Source organism: Pristiophorus japonicus, chromosome 13 (assembly GCF_044704955.1).
Source record: "Pristiophorus japonicus isolate sPriJap1 chromosome 13, sPriJap1.hap1, whole genome shotgun sequence".
In the NCBI taxonomy this organism is placed as follows: Eukaryota; Metazoa; Chordata; class Chondrichthyes; family Pristiophoridae; genus Pristiophorus; species Pristiophorus japonicus.
Window position 1 is genome coordinate 68,220,168 of NC_091989.1, and position 23,218 is coordinate 68,243,385.

Below are 23,218 nucleotides of genomic sequence, written 5' to 3' on the forward strand. Positions count from 1 at the left end.
ATCCAAGCCATGTAAAATGGGAACATTTACACTTTTGCTCGATGCTAAATTTCTTCTGAATTGGGAGATGAGGGATAGTGTTATGGTACAGTGAGCTTGACTCTGCATCAGTGTGCACCATCCCTGAACCGGGGGTGCATATTGCCGATACCCAAAGTAGAAAAACCTCCCTCTTCCAAGGATACATGAACGTCATCTTGGTGAGCACAAAAGTTTACCCAAAAAATGATTTTAGCTGTAATCAGTTTAGGAGATATATTTTATTGTCATTTTGCTAAATCAATTAAAGTAACTGAATCTGCATGCTTGGCAATTTCCAGGCATACAACATTTCAGGATTTTTATTTTCCCTGCCTTTACTTCTCTCTCTCTCACCCCACCCACCCAAAATATTGATCAAGCAGGAAGACAGTTGACTAATTCCCAGGATTGTGAAAATGGCACTGTTCAGTTTGTGCATCAGTGGTTGAGGTGACTTAGATTACCCGAACTTCACTTTCCTCAGAGTGGAGCGAATTTGGCTTTTACTTGGCATTGATTTATGATGCAGGGCACAATCACTTCTGACCTCTTTGTTTCAACACATTGCCAATCAGTGCACTGCAACATAAGTATTGAATAAATAGAACTACATAAACACTTTGCAAGAACTAGTAGATGATGGCTTTGTCTTTCTCTCCCTGCATATACTGTGCCTCTGCTGCATAAGCTGCACAACATATGAACTTTGTTTCATCAAGTCTCTCACCTATCAGGCAGAGACTGGCTTCATTTCAATCAGATAGTGGCCCAGAAAATAAAACTGTGGGAGCTTTGGGAAGAAATGGTGGCAGTGGAGAAGCTCACAATGAGGGAAAGTTATTCTGGGAGGTAGAATAAAATCAGTAGAGGCAGTGGGAGACCACTGCGTAAGTGTGTTAAAGCAGAGCCTGAGGCTGGGAGGGAGCCAGCTGCCATCATTGAATGTAAAACTTGCTGAATCTCTGTCACTGCCTTCTCTACATTTACTAGCATTGGCCTAGAGTCCTGTCAATAAAACACAACAATTGCAGTGGTCATGTGGTTACTATTGGCTGATGGGCAAAGAAGCAAGCATTTAGATTGTCATATGATTACTAATCGCCAGGAAACTGATTCAAAAGCAATACACCAATGTATAAAAATTAAAATTGATGTAAATTTACTAAAGTCTGAGGTCTTCATGAAGTTAGTAATCACTTGTGGGGAGTCCAAAACTAGGGGTCATAAATATAAGAGTCACTAATAAATCCAATCGGGAATTTACCCAGAGTAGTTAGAATGTGAAACTTGTTACCACATGGAATAGTTGAGGAGGATAGCTCATGCTTTTAAGGGGTAGCTAGAGGGAGAAAGTAATAGAATGATATGCTGATAGGGTGGGAGGAGGCTCATGTGGAGAATAAACACTGGCATAGATCATTTGGGCTGTAAATTCTATGTAGTAATAAATGGCATTGCACAGCTTGCATTAAAACTGAGGGGAGGGGAATTGATTCTGTTTTTATAAAAAACGTCTAGGAATCTGCCTGTTCATCTAATATTATAATCCACACATTGATTTAATTATTTTTGTGCCCTGAATAGGTCACGTGAAGTTCATTGATTATGAATATGCAGGCTACAACTACCAGGCATTTGACATTGGGAACCATTTCAATGAATTTGCAGGTAAGACATCTAAAAATTCTGGTTGTTTATTTATGTAATACGTTAGTCAAAAATTGTGTAACATGTATATCTCTTCTCATGCCCCTTTCTATCTTAGGTATAAATGAAGTTGATTACTGTTTGTATCCAGATAAAAGTTTACAATTCCAATGGCTGAAATCCTATCTTGAAGCTTTAAAAGAGTATAAAGGACTTAGTGCAGAAGTAATTGAGAAGGAAGTGGAAGTACTTTATTTTCAAGTGAATCAGTTTGCACTGGTAAGTTTAGTACTCAAGTGCAACAAGTAACATCTAAGTGCTATAATAACTGGTTAATGTGATCAAATTCTATTATTTAACATGCTGTATGCATAATTTCTATTTTGTGAAACATTCAATTAAGTTATGTTTTAATAAATTAGATATAAGCCGATATCTGGTGTGCAAAATACTTTATACATGTATTAACAATAGTTGGGATTTTTTTCATTTTGCATTTCTATATATAGTCTTTGTTAATAGATAAATAGCAGGAATGTTCAATGTCAAATTTACTAGAATTTTTGATCTAATCACAGCAGTGTGTGAACTCTGAGATTTAATATCAAGGCTGGATCCTTGAGGGAACCCCAGAGGTAACGGTGTAGGGTTGGGAGGAAAAGCAGTGCTGGAGATATTTTAATTATACATTCGTCAAAGATTTGATGGGTTTGATTTAGATGTACAGATATTGTTTGGATTAAGAGCACCTCAACAACAGCAACAACATGCATTTATATAGCACCTTTAACACACTAAAATGTCTACAGGAGCGTTATCAAACAAAATTTGATAATGAGCCATACAAGATATTAAGCCAAGTGACCAAAAGCTTGGTCAAAGAGGTGGGTTTTAAGCAGCATCTGGAGGAGGAGAGAGGTTAGGGAGTGAATTCCAGAGCTTAGTGCTTAGGCAGCTGAAGTCACAGCCGCCAATTTCGGCACTTTATGGAGGATGCTAGAATTAATGACTTGCCTTGTAGGATTGTCTTCAACTGAAAGGATGCTCCATGTTTCAAGATAGCATTTCTTTGTCCCTACATTGCTCTTGAGATTGTTTATATATAATTGAGGTTTTCTCAAATCTTGTCAAACTCTTTAACCAAGCTTCTGGTCACCCCTCATGACATCACAGTATAAATACCGTTTAACATTATTGTCTATTTTCATTTTCTTCCTCCTTGGAATGTTTTCTATGGTAAATATAGAAACAGAAAATAGGTGCAGGAGCAGGCCATTCGGCCCTTCAAGCCTGCACCACCATTCAATATAATCATGGCTGATCATGCAACTTCAGTACCGCACTCCTGCCTTCTCTCCATACCCCCTGATCCCTTTAGCCGTAAGGGCCACATCTAACTCCCTTTTAAATATATCCAACGAACTGGACTCAACAACTTTCTGTAGAGAATTCCATAGGTTCACAATTCTCTGGGTGAAGTTTCTCCTCATCTCGGTCCTATATGGCTTACTCCTTATCCTTAGACTGTGACCCCAATATTGGGAACATTCTTCCTGCATCTAACCTGTCCAATCCCGTCAGAATTTTATATGCTTCTAAGAGATCCCCTCTTATTCTTTTAAATTCCAGTGAATATAAGCCTAGTCGATCCAGTCTTTCTTCATATGTAAGTCCTGCCATCCCGGGAATCAGTCTGGTGAACCTTCGCTGCGCTCCCTCAATAGCAAGAATGTCCTTCCTCAGATTAGGTGACCATAAATTGAGCACAATACACAAGGTGTGGTCTCCCCAAGGCCAGGTGAACAACGGCAAGACCTCCCTGCTCCTATATTCCAATCCTCTTGCTATGAAGGCCAAAATGCCATTTGCTTTCTTTACTGCCTGCTGTACCTGCATGTCTACTTTCAATGACTGATGCATCACGACACCCAGGTCTTGTTGCACCTCCCCTTTTACTAATCTGTCACCATTCAGATAATCTGCCTTCCTGTTTTTGCCACCAAAGTGGATAACTTCACATTTATCCACATTATACTGCATCTGCCATGCATTTGCCCACTCACCTAACCTGTCCAAGTCACCCTACAGTCTCTTAGCATCCACCTCAGCTCTCACTGCCACCCAACTTAGTGTCATCTGCAAACTTGGAGATATTACATTCAATTCCTTCGTCTAAATCATTAATATATATTGTAAATAGCTGGGGTCCCAGCACTGAACCTTGCGGTACCCCACTAGTCAATGCCTGCCATTCTGAAAAGGACCCGTTTATTCCTACTCTCTGCTTCCTGTCTGCCAACCAGTTCTCTATCCACGTCAATACATTACCCCCAATCCCATGTGCCTTAATTTTGCAAACTAATCTCTTATGTGGGACCTTGTCAAAAGCCTTTTGAAAGTCCAAATATAGCACATCCGCTGGTTCTCCCTTATCTTCTCAACTAGTTACATCCTCAAAAAACTCAAGATTTGTTGAGCATGATTTCCCTTTCATAAGTCCATGCTGACTTGGACCGATCCTGTCACTGCTTTCCAAATGCGCTGCTATTACATCTTTAATAATTGACTCCAGCATTTTCCCCACTACCGATGTCAGGCTAACCGGTTTATAATTCCCTGTTTTCTCTCTCCCTCCTTTTTTAAAAAGTGGGGTTACATTAGCTACCCTCCAATCCTTAGGAACTGATCCAGAGTCCATGGAATGTAGGAAAATGATCATCAATGCATCTACTATTTCTAGGGCCACTTCCTTAAGTACTCTGGGATGAAGACGATCAGGCCCCGGGGATTTATCGGCCTTCAATCCCATCAATTTCCCTAAAGCCATTTCTTGACGAATAAGGATTTCCCTCCGTTTCCTCAGTCCCTCATTCTCGCTAGTCCCTCGGTCCCCTATAAGGTGCTAAACAACAACTTATATATGTATAACATTGTCAGGCAATGGACATTATGAACAGTGTCAGTGACATCAGTATTTCTTAAAGGGCACAAAATCCCAGTAAATTTCCTGTTTTGCCAGTCTTCATGTACTTCTCAAGTATGTCGAGGATGCCTTCCATTTAAAGAATTTAGTCCTTACAAGGTAGATAACTTTTAAATTTTTTTGCTAATATTCTCCACATCATGACACTTTTGCTGCGATTTCTTTTGACAGATGCCACAAACCTTTTAGTATCTCACCCAAGTCAGCATTTTTTATGTATAAGCCTTAACTTTTGAGTATTACCACACTTTTAAACCACAGAAATCCTCACTGTCAAGCCCGATCCATTGTCTTACCTGGAGTGCAGGTGTGCACGTTTTCAAGCTGGGTTAAGATAGGAATAAGGAGCGGGAACTCTATCTTAACTTTTTTCCTTCCCTAACTTCAACCAATTGCAGACCCAGCCGTGAATAGCTAGCTCAGCACAAACTGTGAATTAAACAACAAATTGTATTTATACAGCGCCTGTAACATAAAACATCCATGGCGCTTCACAGGAATATAAGACAAAAAATTTGATCCTGAGCCCCACAAGGAGAAATTCAGACAGATGATCAAAAGCTTGGTCGAAGAGGTAAGTTTTAAGGAGTTTTAAAGGGTGAAAAAAGAGGTAGAGAAGTTTAGGGAGGGAATTCCAGAGCTTAGGAACTACCAAGCAGAAGGTACGGCCACTAATGGTTGAGCATTTAAAATCAAGGTTGCTCAAGATGGCAGAAGTAGAGGAGCACTGATATTTTTTTTAAAAGCAGGAAACTATAGACCAGTTAGCCTAACATCTATGGTTAGGGAAATGTTGGAGTCCATTATTAAAGAAGCAGTAGCATGACATTTGGAAAAGCATAATTCAGTCAGGCAGAGTCAGCATGGATTTATGAAGGGGAAGTCATGTTTGACAAATTTTTTGGAGTTCTTTGAGGATGTAACGAGCAGAGTCTATAAAGGGGCACCAGTAGATGTGGAGTATTTGGACTTCCAGAAAGCATTTGACACAAGATGCCCCATAAAAGGTTACTGCACAAGATAAAAGTTCACAGGTTTGGGGTAATATTTTAGCATGGATAAAGGATTGGCTAACCACAGAAAACAGAGTCTGGATAAATGGTTCATTCTCGAGTTGGCAATCAGTAACTAGTTGGGTGCTGCAGGGATCAGTACTGGGTCCCCAACTATTTGCAATCTATATTAACGACTTGGAAGAAAGGACCGAGTGTAACTTAGCCAAGTTTGCTGACGATACAAAGATGGGAGGAAAAGCAATGTGAGGAGGACACAAATAAATCTGCCAAAGGACATAGACAGGCTAAGTGAGTGGGCAAAAATTTGGCAGATGGAGTATAATGTTGCAAAGTGTGAGGTTATGCACTTTGGTATTAAAAAAAATCGGAGAGCAAGTTATTATTTAAATGGAGAAAAATTGCAAAATGCTGCAGTACAGCGGGACCTGGGGGTCCTGGTGCACGAAACACAAAAGGTTAGTATGCAGGTATAGCAAGAGATCAGGAAGGCCAATGGAATCTTGGCCTTTATTGCAAAGGGGATGGAGTATAAAAGCAGGGAAGTCTTGCTACAGTTATACAGGGTATTGGTGAGGCCACACCTGGAATACTGCGTACAGTTTTGGTTTCCATATTTAAGAAAGGATATATTTTCTTTGGAGGCAGTTCAGAGAAGGTTCACTAGGTTGGTTCTGAAGATGAGAGGGGTTGACTTATGAGAAAAGGTCGAGTAGGTTGGGCCTCTGCTCATTGGAATTCAGAAGAATGGGAGGTGATCTTATCGAAACGTATAAGATTGAGGGGGCTTGACAAGGTGGATGCAGAGAAGATGTTTCCACTGATCAGGGAGACTAGAACTAGGGGGCATAATTTTAGAATAAGGGGCTGCCCATTTAAAATTGAGATGAGGAATTTCTTTCAGAGGGTTGTAAATTTGTGGAATTCGCTGCCTCAGAGCTGTGGAAGCTGGGTCATTGAATGAATTTAAGACCGAGATAGGCAGTCTCTTAACCGATAAGGGAATAAGGGGTTATGGGGAGCAGGCAGGGAAGTGGACCCGAGTCCATGATCGGATCGGCCATGATCATATTAAATGGCGGAGCAGGCTCGAGGGTCCATATGGCCTACTCCTCCTATTTCTTATGTTATGTTCTTGTATCTCGGGCGGGGTGGACATGAATTGTGGGGCTGGAGGAGATTGCAGAGATAGGGATGGTGCGCGGCCATAAGAGGGATTTGAAAACGAGGATGAGAATTTTAAAATCAAGGCGTTGCTTAACCGGCAACCAATGTAGGTCAACAAGCACAGGGGTGATGGGTGAACAGGACTTGGAGCGAGTTAGGACACGGGCAGCTGGGTTTTGGATGACCAAGTTTACGTGGGGTAGAACGTGGGAGGCCAGCCAGGAGTGGATTGGAAAAGTCAAGTCTAGAGGTAACAGGCAGGAATGAGGGTTTCGGCAGGGATGGAGACGAGCGATGTTACGGAGGTGGAAATAGGCTGTGTTAGTTATGGCCCCGAATATGTGGGTCGGAAGCTCATTTTGTGGTCAAATATGACACCAAGGTTGCGAACAGTCTGGTTCAACATCAAACATATGCTAGGGAGAGGGATGGAGTCAGTGGCTAGGGAATGGAGCTTGTAGCGGGGACCAAAGACAATGGCAGACTGACAATTTTCTGACTGTGGAGGGGTCGAGAGAAATGGTGGTGAGGTAGAGCTAGGTGTCGTCAGCATACATGTGGAAGCTGATGCTGTTTTCAGATGATGAGAAATAGGAGGGGGTGAAGGATAGATCCTTGGGGAACCCCAAAAGTAACAATGTGGGAGCAGGAAGAGAAGGCATTGCATTAGCTCGCTGCAATTTAAATCGCTAAGAATGGAACCAGATGAGTGCAGTCCCACCCAGCTGGATGACGGTGGAGAGGCATTGGAGGAGGATGGAGTGGTCAAGTGTGTCAAAGGCTGCAGACGGGACGAGGAGGGATAATTTACCTTTGTCACTGTCACGAAAGATGTAATTTGTGACTTTGATAGCCATTTCGGTACTGTGGCAGTGCGGAAACCTGATTGGGGGGAAACAAACATGGAGTTCTGGGAAAGATGGGCATGGGAAGCGACAGCATGTTCAAGGACTTCGGAGACGAAAAGGAGGTTTAAGATGGGGTGGTCATTTTCAAGGACAGAGTGGGTCAACAGTTTTTTTTGATGAAAGCAGATTTGAAGGAGAGGGGCACAGTATCTTTGGATAGAGAACCGTTAACACTGTTGGCTAACATGGGAGCAAGAAAAGAAAGTGGGATGATCATTTTAGTGGGTATAGGTTGAAGGAGCAGGGAGTGGGTCTCGTGGACAAGATGAGCGCAGAGATATCATATGGGGAGATCGGAGAGAAACTGGAGCAAGATGAAAGTTCAGGGCTAAGGCAGGGGGGAACCTTGGAGGGAGCTTGGGCCGGTGGGCTAGGGAAGGAATGGAAGTGGCAGATGTAGCTGATTGGATGGTCTCCGTCTTAGAGACAAAGAAGTACATGAGCTCCTCACACTTGTTGGAGGAGACAGAGGAGAGGGGTTTAAGAAGACGGTTAGCAGTAGAGAATAGAAGCCGGGGATTATCTTTGCATGCCAGAATGATCCTGGAATATTGAGCAGTTTTAGCAGACGAGAGCAGGACCTGATGACACTTATGTAGTCCAACCAGATCTGGCGGTGAATGGCTAAACCAGTTGTCTGCCATATCTGTTCAAGTCTGTCCCTTGGACTCCAGGGAGCGAAGATGAGGGGAACAGGCAGGGTGAGAGAATAACGGTTTTAATAGGGACGAGGGAATCAGGTGGTGGTGAGGTTGATGTTGAGCAGATTGGTAGCTATAGAAATGTCAGTGAATGGAAGGCGAAAGGCTGGACAGTTGGGATTTTGTAAGTGGCGTTGTGAGAGAGTTGGGAGTTTTTTTCCAGAGACGGACACAGTAAGAAGTAGGATGGGGAAGGAGGATGTGTGTGGCGAGCGATACAAGGAAGTGGTTAGAGATGGCCTTATCTGTGATTGGCAAATGGGAGTAGTGAGGTCTCGAGATGGAAAGATCAAGGTATTGAATCCAAATCGTTATGGTTTATGTGGCTTTGGAATGTATTTGTTGGTTATCACTGAGTGATCACAGTATGGTTGAATTTGTAATACAGATTGAGGGTGAGGAAGTAGTGTCTCAAACGAGCGTACTATGCTTAAACAAAGGGGACTACAGTGGGATGAGGGCAGAGTTGGCGAAAGTTTTACGGCGCTCTTTCATAGTGCTCAACAAAAATATATTCCAGGGAAAAAGAAGGGCGGTAAGAGAAGGGCTAACCAGCCATGGATAACCAAGGAAATAAAGGAGAGTATCAAATTAAAAACCAATGCGTATAAGGTGGCCAAGGTTAGTGGGAAACTAGAAGATTGGGAAAATTTTAAACGACAGCAAAGAATGACTAAGAAAGCAATAAAGAAAGGAAAGATAGATTACGAAAGTAAACTTGCGCAAAACATAAAAATAGATAGTAAAAGCTTTTACAGATAGATAAAACGGAAAAGAGTGACTAAAGTAAATGTTGGTCCCTTAGAAGATGAGAAGGGGGATTTAATAATGGGAATTGTGTAAATGGCTGAGACCTTAAACAATTATTTTGCTTCGGTCTTCACAGTGGAAGACACAAAAACCATGGCAAAAATTGCTGGTCACGGGAATGTGGGAAGGGAGGACCTTGAGACAATCACTATCACTAGGGGGAGTAGTGCTGGACAGACTAATGGATCTCAAGGTAGACAAGTCCCCTGGTCCTCATGAAATGCATCCCAGGGTATTAAGAGATGGCGGAAGTTATAGCAGATGCATTCGTTATAATCTACCAAAATTCTCTGGACTCTGGAGAGGTACCATCGGATTGGAAAGCACCTAATGTAACGCCTCTGTTTAAAAAAAAAAGGGGGCAGACAAAAGACAGGTAACTATAGGCCAGTTAATTTAACATCTGTAGTGAGGAAAATGCTTGAAGCTATCATTAAGGAAGAAACAGCGGGACATCTAGATAGGAATAGTGCAATCAAGCAGACGCAACATGGATTCATAAAGGGGAAATCATGTTTAATTTACTGGAATTCTTTGAGGATATAACGAGCATGGTGGATAGAGGTGTACCGATGGATGTGGTGTATTTAGATTTCCAAAAGGCATTCGATAAGGTGCCACACAAAAGGTTACTGCAGAAGATAAAGGTACGCGGAGTCAGAGGAAATGTATTAGCATGGATAGAGAATTGGCTGGCTAACAGAAAGCAGAGAGTCGGGATAAATGGGTCCTTTTCGGGTTGGAAATCGGTGGTTAGTGGTGTGCCACAGGGATCGGTGCTGGGACCACAACTGTTTACAATATACATAGATGACCTGGAAATGGGGACGGAGTGTAGTGCAACAAAATTTGCAGATGACACAAAGATTAGTGGGAAAGCAGGTTGTGTAGAGGACACAGAGGCTGCAAAGAGATTTAGATAGGTTTAGCGAATGGGCTAAGGTTTGGCAGATGGAATACAATGTCGGAAAATGTGAGGTCATCCACCTTGGGGGAAAAAAAACAGTAAAACAGAATATTATTTGAATGGGGAGAAATTACAATATGTGTGGTGCAGAGGGACCTTGGGGGTCCTTGTGCATGAATCCCAAAAAGTTAGTTTGCAGGTGCAGCAGGTAATCAGGAAGGCGAATGGAATGTTGGCCTTCATTGCGAGAGGGATGGAGTACAAAAGCGGGGAGGTCCTGCTGCAACTGTACAGGGTATTGGTGAGGCTGCACCTGGAGTACCGTGTGCAGTTTTGGTCACCTTACTTAAGGAAGGATATACTAGCTTTGGAGGGGGTACAGAGACGATTCACTAGGCTGATTCCGGAGATGAGGGGGTTACCTTATGATGATAGATTGAGTAGACTGGGTCTTTACTCGTTGGAGTTCAGAAGGATGAGGGGTGATCTTATAGAAACATTTAAAATAATGAAAGGGATAGCCAAGATAGAGGCAGAGAGGTTGTTTCCACTGGTCGGAGAGACTAGAACTAGGGGGCACAGCTTCAAAATACGGGGGAGCCAATTTAAAATCAAGTTGAGAAGGAATTTCTTCTCCCAGAGGGTTGTGAATCTGTGGAATTCTCTGCCCAGGGAAGCAGTTGAGGCTAGCTCATTGAATGTATTCAAATCACAGATAGATAGATTTTTAACCAATAAGGGAATTAAGGGTTATGGGGAGTGGGCGGGTAAGTGGAGCTGAGTCCACGGCCAGATCAGCCATGATCTTGTTGAGTGGCGGAGCAGGTTTGAGGGGCTAGATGGCCTACTCTTGTTCCTAATTCTTATGTTATGACATGATTGTAGACACTGGTTTAGGATTACTGAACCTGACGCAGCTTAAAAATGTACACTGTTGATTAAATTTTTTAAAAATAATTTAGCTACCTAACTATTCTCCCTTACTCTGCTTATTCAGGCTTCCCATTTCTTCTGGGGACTGTGGGCACTGATCCAGACAAAATATTCAACAATTGACTTTGATTTTTTGGGGTAAGCTTTAAGAGTTTTTATTTTGCTGTAAAATCCAGAGCCATTAACAAAGGCAAAAGTGATGAGAAAGCTTTGGCTAAAAGAATACACCATTGTCTCTATACCTTCTTGTGGAGCAGTGCTTAACTTTTTTCTTTAAAATTGTTTTGGTGGGGTTACAGTAACTCACATTTAGCTTAAGTTAAGTTGGCCAAAATTTGTTCCTTTGTAGTGAGACATTCCTATTTCCTCTAAGTTTTTCCATAATATCACAATTGAGCTTTTAAACTTGATGCGTGATTCTATTGGAATAGGGTGACTTATTTTGTGTGCTCAGAGAGGCCCTTGAACAAAAGAAATTGATTGAGATGTGCTCTGTGTTTACTTTTATTGAGCTTTCAGCTGTCTCGCTGCATTCCCTATATGCAGATCCCGCATCCCCATGTGATCTGAAATGGCAGCCTTTTAGATTCTTGTCTCACTGATCTCGTACTATTAGGATTCACACCGATCGCAGTTAGTCAGTGTAACCAGCAGTCATGCTTTGCTTCAAGTTACACCGGAAAAAACACATGCCAAATGCACTGCACTCAATTTAATTTGCAGCCCGAAATTAACTGATCATTGATCAATAAAAACACATACAGAATTGTACAGTTCTACACGGTGGCTAATAATCTCCCAACCCCTTGATGCACTTTGATCTTTCAGCAGTAAATAGTTTATGGTTTTCCTCACTACACGCTGTTCCTCACTCCAGCGCCAACTTAAAAGTTTCTGAAGACACTGTCCCTCTGCGTTTCCTGTCTTGCTCCCATAGCAATCCCCACGTCCGCTGTTTATATATCCTGATTTACCCTGAGAGCACAGTGAATTCCCTTCTAAAAATTTACATCTGTCTTTCAAACAATGTCTTGTTCTGAAGTGAATTGAATATGACACTCTCATAATGGGTTTCATTTGCACCTAGGAATGTCATCCTCCTGATTTCATTAGCACGTTAAACTAGTCTTGACGATTGAGAACAAAGAGCATTACAGCAGTCAAAATAGCTGGCACCTTTTGGCAATCTTAAGGTTTCTAGCAATGAAAAAAATCATTATGTAGCTATTAATGAATACTGAGAAAATAAAATGTTAGTTTTATCCCTTCTAAACGCGCAGTGACACAGAATCTTGGAACCTGTCACAGTATGCATTATATTGACTGCTTTGTGTTATTTACTCAAAATAATAACTTTAATTTAAAAGTACTGCATGCTTTTTGAAATCTGATCGCAAAGATCCTAATTAGATATCCAGACTATGTCTAAATTCCTTTTACTCTGTTCTGTTGCCCTCTTGTATTAACTTTCCCTAGATGTCACAATTTGAACAAGTAATGTAAGTACCTGAAGTAAAACCTGTCAGTGGAACGGTCTGTTATTTGCAGGATAACAATACTTGGTTTTAGAAAAGATAGAGCCATACATTAGAACATTTATCATTCATACATGTTTCAGATATTATATCTCAATGGGATTTGCACAGTTGAGTTTCTTTAACTTGTTTTGAGGTTGATTTTGTTTAACCATTTGAATGTTTGTTTGGCTTGTTATACCAGATAGCCACAAGATGGCATTATAAATTGCATATATGATGCTCATAGACTGCATTTAATACACATGAAACCTTTTGATTATAAAGAAAATGACAGTTTATTAATTAGAATAATCTTTATCTCCTCTTCTCACTTCAGTTTTTTTAAAACCAGCTTCTTTGTGTTTGTAACTCAAAGGTTAGTCTGCTTCTAATACAAGATGAGAATAGTTTTGAGTCAATAGCAACATTGTGGGAGATTGCTTGCTGTGCTCCGTTGTGGGAGGTAATACCTACTGTGCTCAGTTCCTCCAGGGATCAGGAATGGATCATATAGAGCATTGCAAGTTGCAAAGCTATGACTGATGCAGCCAGCGTATTCCCATATTTCTCAATCATCCCCATTCTTTCTCTCTACAAACATTAACAGTGCCAGATTTAAGAATATTCTCTGAACAGTACATGTGAAAGTTCTAATTTTCCTTCTTGATAAAGGGAACAGAAAATGGCTACATGTGTGGGTTCCTGCTAGAAGTCTTTCAAAATCAGTATACACATGGTTGACTTTGTATATGTAAGATAACTGGCATTGCACTTTGTATAATGCTAGTGTTATATGTGCAGGATTAAAATTTGTGTTTTTTGTGCTGAAATCTTTTTCATTGTGCCTAGGTCACTAAAATTCTGATGTTTAGACTAAAATATGTAACATATTTATCTATTGTAAAATACTGCAACACCCTCATGGAGAGGGGCCCATAGTTTGGGTTCCTCTCTCCACTGTTGTTCCATGATGGAAGTTAGAACAAGAGGCTGTGTGCATCAGAGGGCTGCTCTGTTCATTGAGGTTGGTCATTTGCACTGGTCTTGAACTTGATTTTTTTTGGGGGGGGATCAGGAGAGTTGAGCAGCCCCATTTTTCGAGTCCCACAGTCCCACCCCTGCTCATGGTTTCTGATAGAACAGCTGTAGGACACACCTCCTGTGACACACGTGATGTGTCACAGGAGCAACCCAGGAACTCACCCGAGGGACTCTGATGGCAGGAAAGGCGGGGGGGGCATTTAACTAAAAAGTACTTTTCCCCCATACTTGGTCTTAAATCAAAAGATGTATTTTATATTGTGTACTGCAAATTCTGTTTAAATGTACACCTTTGTTTTCTAAGTAATGGATATAATGGGTAAAAAGCAATGAATGTGACTTAGTGTGAATTTTATACAACACTCTGGTTTTAATATAGTTGGAAACCATGTAGAGGTGTGAACAATTTTAACTCTACACTATCTTAATTACACAGACCGCAACAGAAAATCCAGTTTAAAGTTTCCTCTGATATTTAATGTTGCAGGAATGAGTTGAGATATCACTACAGGCAGTGACAAATTTCTCAGAATTGAAAAGTGTAGTTGCAGAAGGCAATCAAGTTAGTGGAGCATATTGGCATGTATAGGAAGTGTTGTGTGAAATACAGAGGAATGCTGCAGAGGAGCACTAATTTTATGCATATGCTAATGAAGAGCGACAAGGACAAATTATTTGTGTACTTTTTTGAATAATATCTATTCTATTTTGTTCCTATCAAAGAACTCGATTTAAAAAAAAATTTAAACATTAACAGTGAGTTGGATTGATTTGTGAGCAATTTGTTTCATAATTTCTAGCTCCAATTCCTGGTTCATAAATCAGCCAGTAAACTTGACTGACAAACATTTAAGTTTCTCATAGCTGATAGTGGCAATTAATAAGTCTGCACAATATATACATGTGTGTGTATACCTCATTTTAAAATCAGGGACTTGCTTTGTTGCCAAAGAGAAGACTGTTTTATGATGTCTTGGAGTTGTGTATTGATGGAGTGAAGCTATAAAAAGAGTTTGCAATGTAAAATGTATTCAGTTCTTTGTTCTTCATGTAACATGGGTGCAGGAGGTGATTAAAATCTATGGGGAAGGGCAAAGATGTAGGGTTAAATTCCTTTTTAGTCTGGCACTGTGACTTTCTATTTCATTCATTTATACACTTGTAGGGCCCAAGTTTCCGCATGATTTGCGCCTGATTTTTAGGAGCAACTGGTGGAGAACGGACTATCTTAGAAATCGCAATTCTCCACTTTTTTTTCTGCAGTTCTAGTCAGGTAGAACAGTTCTACTTTGGAACAGAATTTTTTCTTCAAAAGGGGGCGTGTCCAGCCACTGACGCCTGATTTGAAATTTTCCACAGTGAAAACGTACTCCAAACTAAAGTAGAATGGGGCAAGTGAAGATTTTTGTAGAACTGAAAAAACCTGTTCTACACATTAAAAAATCAGGCGCAGGTTACAAATTAGGCATCCAGAAGAGGTGGGGGGGGGGGAAGGGAACTCATTAAATTCTACAATAAATCCTTATTTATACTTCTACAAATATTATACAAATAAATCCAACCTGAATAAACATTTATAAGGAAAGAAAAGATTAAATAAACCATCTTCCTACCTGTGTGAAAGTGCTTCAGCCAGGGAGAATTCTGTAGCCGTTCGTTGCCGCTGAGCGGAAGGGGGGGGGGGGGGGGCGGAGAAAGCCGTTCGTGCCGCTGAGCGGGAGCGGGAGTGGGGGGCGGGGGGGGAGGAGAAAGCAGTTTGTTGTTGTGGAGGGGAGGGAGGGGAAGGAGACAGCGGTTTGTTGTTGTGGAGGGGAGGGAGGGGAAGGAGACAGCCGTTTGTTGCCGCGGAGGGGAGGGAGGGGAAGGAAAGGAGACAGCCGTTTGTTGCCGCGGAGGGGAGAGAGGGGAAGGAAAGGAGACAGCGGGTTGTTGCCGCGGAGAGGAAGGAGACAGCCGTTTGTTGCCGCGGAGGGGAGGGAGGGAAAGGAGACAGCCGTTTGTTGCCACGGAGAGGAGGGAGGGGAAGGAAAGGAGACATTGAGAAGGGTAGCCTCAGTTCTGATGTGCTGATGGCAATGTGATTTTTTTTTAAATCTTCAAAAATTAAACAGCTACAAAGAACTACAAAAATGGCCGAGTGCCAATGTTTTTTTTCACACTGAGCATGCGCGAACGCTCCAACGCGCACGCGCAACGTTGTCGGCAGTAAAAAAACGAATTTAAGTAGTACCCGCCCCCTCCCACTTACAAAATCGGCGTGAGTGTAGGCTCTGCCCCCCTGGGCGCCGCGCCAAACAGACAAGGAGCTGCAAAGCGCTCGAGAATAGCGCGTTTTTTTTCTGGCGCCGTTTTAGGCGCGAAAAACGGGCGCCCAGCTCGGAGGGGCGCCCGTTTTTTATCCTGTGGAAACTTGGGCCCATTATGTTCAGTTTTTTGCTTCTATCTGTACCCATTACATTAGCACTGCTCTTGCTCGTGAGAAATCTTTCACTGTGGATGTATTACAGTGATGTTCAGCTTGCTGCCTTGAATTACTTTATTGAAAGTGAATGTTGGCGAAAAATCGAATTGCTGTGTCCTATAACAGTAAATTGAGATGAAGTTGTCAGCAAACATTTTGAATGGATTGCAGAGTTAAACCTGTAGCCTAAAGTGTTACTTCTGCTGAATTGCCAGTTTGACTTGGTCAAAAATAGTTTCTGTAGTATTTGTCATCTTCATTCTACTCTCCACACATCAAATTTAATCAGGGAGACTTGGCCAACGGTATTTGTATTTCTAAATTTGTGCATATAGTTTTACATTATTTGACCTAAAAGAAATTCTTATGTTTAATTTTGTTCCTAATATGGTCCTTCTTAGTCATTTGCCTGTCCCCCCAAAAATTTTGGAATGTGGTTTCTCTCATTTTTTATTTCCCCCTCATCTGTATTTTGCCATGCATTAGAATTGGGAAATTTCTCCTTCATACACCCTACAAAGTTATGCCTTCATTTGTTTGTGTTACCATAAATACTTTTAAAGTTACATTTACAAATACATGCATTATATTTAGTCTTAATTCCAGTAAGACGTCTTTACTCTTGTACTCAAATCTTCTTGTAATAAAGGCCAACATACCATTTGCTTTCTTAATCACTTGCTGTGTTACCTGCATGTTAACTTTCAGTGATTCGTGTACAAGATCACCCGGGTCCCTCTGAACACCAACATTTCCCAATCTCTCTCCATTTTTAAAAAAAACTCTGCTTTTCTATTTTTCCAGTTATGCAGTTGTACGATTCCGCCAATATTTCAAGATGAAGACTGAAGTCATGAACCTGAAGCTCCCTGAATGACACAGCAATTAACACATTGCTATTGAAAGAATGTGGAACAGGTTGACTGAATTGGGTGCACTGCAAAGTACTGTTGGAATGCCAGATATTTAATGTTTTCGAGAATACCATGTATTCAAACTAAATAGAAACGCAAACGAAAATGTGGCTTGTGACGCAGTTTAGGAATTGGGTTAACTGTGCTGGAGGCTAATTGGTGTTTTTTTTTTAACATTTCTAGTAGAAACAGCCATTACACTGCAACTAAAAATTCTAATGATGCCTCACAGTGAATGCTCTCCATTTATAGTACAACTGCTCATCGTGCTGAGGCAAAATCACTAAGCAATGTTTTACACACTCCCAGAGATGTGAAAATCCCATGATCTTCTCCAATCTCGTATTGCACAAAAGCCCTGCTCGCAGGTTGGGCCTTAGTTTTTTCAACTCGTGCCATAAGCACTGTGGGATCTGTTTAAAAAATGTGTTCAGTGAGTAATAGTTTTGGCATTTCTGTTGTAGGAAAGTGATTAAATCTTCTCTGCTTGCACAGGAACCTAACCTTTGGGCTGATGGTGTAGTTTTGCACTCATAGTTCCTTGATTCATTTGTGGATGTCTCTAGTGTTCCAGTGGCTGCTGAGGAAGCTTCTCCCGCTCCCCCCATTATAATACTCTGAAGTACGCAGTGCAGATGAAATCTTGTAACTTGCCACGGATTGGGTGCAAGAGGATGCGCATCAAGAGCATTTACATATATACAGAAAAGGTTGGAAATACTCAGGTCGGGCAGGTGGAGGGAAAGTTAGAAAATGTTAGAGATGTAACAGATTTTAAGAACATAAATAGGAGCAGGAGTCGGCCATTTGGCTCCTCGCGCCTGCTCCGCCATTCAATAAGATCATGGCTGATCTGATCATGGACTCGGTTCCACTTCCCTGCCCGCTTCCCATAACCCTTTACTCCCTTATCGCTCTCACATCTGTCTAACTCCACCTTAAGTATATTCAATGGCCCAGCCTCCATAGCTCTCTGGGGCAGAGAATTCCATAGATTTTAAGCAAGTGCAGAGGCAGGGAAAGGAGAGGAAAGAACACCAGGGAAGGTCTGAAAAAGGTTAACTTTGCAGCCTCATTAGGTCTTGCATTTTCATCCTAATTTTATCCACAAATTTAAACAACGGTTTTGTTTGCACTGTGGTCCCTATTGCCCCCATTCTCTCCTTCCAATTCTAGAGAGTACTATTTTTAATTTATAACTTTAGTTTAATTTTTTCCCTCACTTTGTCTAACTCGCTGATCTATATTGGCTCCTGGTCCTTGAACACCACAGATTTAAAATTCTCAATGTCTTTTTTTCTGCAACTTTGGCCTCTTGTACATTCCCTACTTTTACCCCACCACAGGCGACCATGCCTTCAGATATCTGGAACCGAAGGGCTGGAATTCTCCCTTAAGCCTCCATCTCCCTCTCCTCTAAGACCTGTCTTAATATCCATCTCTCTGGCCAAAATTTTCTCCGAGATTGAGAGTTGAGGACTTACACACTTTTGTAATCCTGGAAAAACAGGATTTCAGCAGGAGATGGTATTAGGTTTCAACATTGTGTCTACAGCACTATGGAAGTATGTGCAGGAGGCTGCATTAAAGCTTGGGAGAAACCAGGAGAGTTCAGCCTCCTGTTCGTTTGTGAATGGGTCCTGAAACAAATCAAACCATTTTTCCAAATCTGAATGCTGTCTTGGTTGTCATCTTGCGTGGCTAATGCTGCTTTTGAGCCCCTCGGCGTGTGGCCTTGGAATTTATTATGGTTAAGACAGTCATACTCTGGTCATTAGTTTCAGTACATCAAGTCATTGCATCTCAGGTTTTCGCAATAGATCCACCATATTTTATTTAGCATTTAGATTTAGGTATTAAAGCACTTTAATCAAAGCTTTAGATACATGCCTGGAATTTGGGTGGGGTTTCTCCCAATCTCCCACCGTAACTTTGGCAAAATCCTGCAGAAATGGGATAAACAGCCGTTTACACTGTTCATGCGTGGTTACTGCCAAAGTTACGGTGGTAGATCAGGAAAATTATGCAGAAATTCCACCTCACAGTATCTAAAGCTTTGACTTAAAATTGCTTCAATTGTATAATTATAGCTTTCTTAAGCTTCCATGGAAGAATTCTTTTTGCCACCATAAAATGGGATGTCTTTAGTACTCTGATGTACCCCACCAGTTAGACTAAGGACATACAAAATTTTCATGAAATTCATTGCCAGTGCGTTGTTAGATAAAGGGTTACAAAGTTATCCTTGGGAATGACGGGTTGATGATCATCAAATAAAATCAAACCATGGGCTCTTGAGTTCCTGTAGCTTTAATTTGTAAAGCAACTGTATAGACAATGGTACGTTGTTCAGGAAGGTTTTAATATCGTTCTAGTCAAGGCCTCTGGTTTGGGGGTTTTCATGGGAAAGTGAACGGAATAGCAAAATATAATCTAAAAAATACTGGGATGAATCCCATTTAATAAATATCATAAACCCACAACCCTATTTGTAAAGTGGATTGAACTGTATAATCCCACAAATCACCAGCAATGAGCCTGAATCTCATTTAGTAAAAACAGAATTTGGTTTCTTCAGTAGTTGGCTCTGGTTGTACTCTATTCACACCCATTGTGGGCACTACTGTGATATCCTGAGATGGGGGTTAAAGTATTGTTTCAGTATCTTTACAGTACCTTGCTCACCATTTCAAACCATGATTTGAAATGTTTGTGAAACAAGAATAAACTTTCCTTTGCATAACCACATTACAGGTTGCCTTAAAGAAGTAAGGACTGAAATATGAGCACAGCTTTGAGTCATAAGGGATTGGTGGGAGATGATTAGCAGAGATTTGAACCTATAAAAGTCATGAAGTACTTGCTTAGTAATTTCTCTTCCACCTGACTTTTTTTTTTGTCTCCCTGTCCTTTTTGTTCCAGCTATTTGATGCATCCAACCTGGAGATGTGGGGAGTAACTATATTCAAAGCATGAGGAAGACTGTACCATTAGTACAAATACTAATACTTCAGTAAAACTGGTGCAGTGCAACAGTAATGAGATCCTGTTTGGTGTTTTGGGTACCTGTAAAGCTGGATTTATTTCAAAACCTGTAGTATCTAAACTAGATTTCTGTTACAAATTTAAGATAACTGGAAATGCTAACCTTCTCAAATCCATACAGCAGTGGATAGGAACTGTACCTCAACTCTGAAAGCATTATTGTCAAGTTATAGTGCAACAAATATGAACCTAACGACCAACTTCTGTCAGTGAATGCTTGAAATGAGTTCTTGGATGTAAGCATGGTATTAACAAAATGCTTTGGAGAAACACATATTGGTGCTGCAGTACTTGTACAAATCTCCTGGATTTTATTTCAAACAATACTTTGTAAATGACTAAAATGCAGGGTATTGAAATTAAATGGATATTTAAACTGGAGGATATTAATTTTAAATTTGATAATTCGCACTTTCTATTAAAATGGCCTTTTCTTTCTGTTCATAAAATACATTTTCAGTTGAGAAACCACAAATGTGAAATATGTTAATGGTGTTGATTAGCTTTACCATCCCTGAGAAAGGGAACTTGTTTTGAATGCATCAGTATCCAACTAATAGTTACATATTGTTTGCACTTCAGTAACTTGATTAAGTATCTCACCTAGAGTTTGAAAAGGGTGTTTACATTATTCTTGTAGGTAATGAACTGTTATGCGCTAAGCTGCAAGATCCTTGTACTCAGCCAGATGTATGCTGAGACCTAACTGATGTACAGGATGTAAAGTTAACTTCTGTATTTTATAAAGAATGTCACTTGTATTTTTGTTTTATGCTGATACAGTTGTTTTCCTAAAATTAGATAATATTGTTAAAACAAAACATGTGATTTGTAACCAAGTACAATTTTATGTGTTTACAAAATATCTGAATCTAATTCCTGTAAGTTAGGTTATCCATGAACTTGTATTTCTTGGTGTGGATGGGTACATAATTACTGTAGTGAATACTAAGAAACTGCTATGGACAAAGAAGAAACCTGTGTTGAAGTAAGCATAGGTTCACAATCTCTTTGCAAAATGTTAGTTAAGAGTAGATGTAAAATCTAAATGGTCCTTCCTGGTTTTAAAAGGTTTTGGTGTAACATTCTAATAAAACAATAGGGATTCTATTTTCCAGTTCCTTAGTCCTATTTCGCAAGTCACGTCTTATTTTTTTCTCAGTGGTTTTGCATACAATTTTAAACTGTTACTTGGAGCTTGTTGTATATGGAAGTGTACAATTGTGATATTTGTGAAATTATATGTTTTTGTCAAGTTTAGTATCTCAAATAGCTTAACTTCAGCTTTGACCATGTTTGATGCTATTATACGAGACACAAAGATTGGTACATGTGCATTTAATGGTCAGTGGAGACTTTTAACTGAGATTAGTGTGAAACTTAACCTTCCGCAATTTCACTTCACCTTTGAACCATGTATTTTCTTGAACAGTACAACCCGAGGAGATTTATCCTCGTTGGAATAAGCTCCTATATTACCCTTTAGAATTTTGTGTTGCTATTCATTTGGATCATGTGGAAACATTTTACTTGTTATATACAAACTCCATTTTAATGCAGTGTGTGGGATCCTCTCGTCTTTATATTGGGGGTAAGGGAAAGGAAAAACATTGCCAGAAAATGTAGTTATGTGCTTTTATTGGATGGGATTATTTGGGCACTGGAGTTAACTGGAAAGGCATTCAATAAGCTTCTGAGCGGTGTGTCCCTTTTAACAATTCAGTCTTAAATGGTTTCACTCGCACTCTTAATGCAATGGCCACTTTATTTTTTTTTAAATCAACATTACACCCAGGAAAATCCTATACATTCAAACATCAAAACCTACATTTTTGTGCAAATACCTACCCTTCTAACACATTCAGCAATGCTATTGTGTTAAGAATGGCTTTTGGAAATGCATATGTATACATGTCCAATTATTTTATTTAATGAACATCCTTCTACTTGGAGACTGCATAATACATCAACAAAAGTTAACGAGTGATGGTGGGGACATGTTCAGTCACAGTAAAGTTGGAGGATTAGTTTCTGTAGCCTTGAGAACTAAAATTAACCTTCAAAAGTGGAGCTGTGTCATGTTTCCTAAGATGGTCTCAAAAGATATTAATACATTTTTGTGAAAATTATGTAAACATTGCTACATTGATTTGTGACCCTGCAAGATACTTTGTGGATTAATCTGCTGCAACTATGTGAAAAATAGTGTAGTCAGATTATAGCCGAGGCAGTTGTCAAAAAGGTGTTTTTTAAACCAACATTATTTTTCAAACGTCACCTAACAGAATTCAGAATGTTTAAAAAAACGAATGCAGCACAATTGAAGACTATTTTGCAGTAACGTCATGGAAGCACAGCACAAAAGGAGGCCTTTTGGCTCATCGTGCCTGTGCCGGCTGTTTGAAAGAGCTATCCAATTAGTCTCACTCCCCTGCTCTTTCCCCATAGCCCTGCAATTTTTTCCATTTCAAGTATATATTCAATTTCCTTTGAAAGTTACAATTGAATCTGCTTCCACCACCCTGGCGAAGTGCATTCCAGATCATTGTAACTCGCTGGGTAAGAATTCTCATCTCCCCTCTCGTTCTTTTGTTGAGTCTTGGGGTCATTTAATTTTGGCATTAATCACGTGGCAATGGAGTGTATGAGGTTGGCTCATAACTTGGAACAGGTGCTTTTCCAACTTGGCATTTAAACTTGAGTTTATTTTGGCTGAATTTACCTTTTTTGTTTATGCATGCCAGAATTTGATGCTTTTGTAGTAACTTTACAATGTGGGGTAAGTCGATTACTAAAAGTGGACCACATTCAACTGGTAAAGAAGGGTATGCCTGCATGAAAATAATGACCAATGTAAATTTGTAAATAAAAGAAAACTCTTGTCACCCTGTATACTTTGCTATCAATTGTCTTAATTTCTATCAGTGGTACAGTATAATAATTGTGGAACAGGACTAGCAACGGAGAGGTCCCAAGTTCAAATCTCATCATGTGAAATTGCATTTAGTAAATATGTGGGCTAGCACCAGGAAAAAAACCATAAAAGCTACCTGCAGGATCCAACTAGTTCACTTGCGTCCTGCAGGAAATGGAACCGATTAGCCCAATCTGGTCTGCTTAACTCACTAAATGGTTTGACTCTTAATGCCC

General features: G+C 40.4%; 1 protein-coding gene across 13 annotated transcripts in view; it reads left to right on the plus strand.

Annotated features, from left to right (window-relative positions):
• etnk1 (ethanolamine kinase 1) overlaps positions 1-22,960 on the plus strand; it is a 51,651-nt gene extending 28,691 nt beyond the window's left edge. For 2 of the 13 annotated variants that reach the window (XM_070897609.1, XM_070897618.1), the window contains 4 exons: positions 1,606-1,689; positions 1,787-1,947; positions 11,155-11,228; positions 16,914-22,960. In XM_070897609.1, the coding sequence (XP_070753710.1) occupies positions 1,606-1,689; positions 1,787-1,947; positions 11,155-11,228; positions 16,914-16,986 (392 nt within the window). In that variant the 3' untranslated portion in view covers positions 16,987-22,960. Of the gene's footprint in view, positions 1-1,605; positions 1,690-1,786; positions 1,948-11,154; positions 11,229-12,983; positions 15,130-16,913 lie in introns of those variants that run through there. The other 11 variants (XR_011596327.1, XR_011596328.1, XR_011596329.1 and 8 more) reach the window with 11 other exon arrangements.
• Positions 22,961-23,218: the final 258 nt, after the last annotated feature.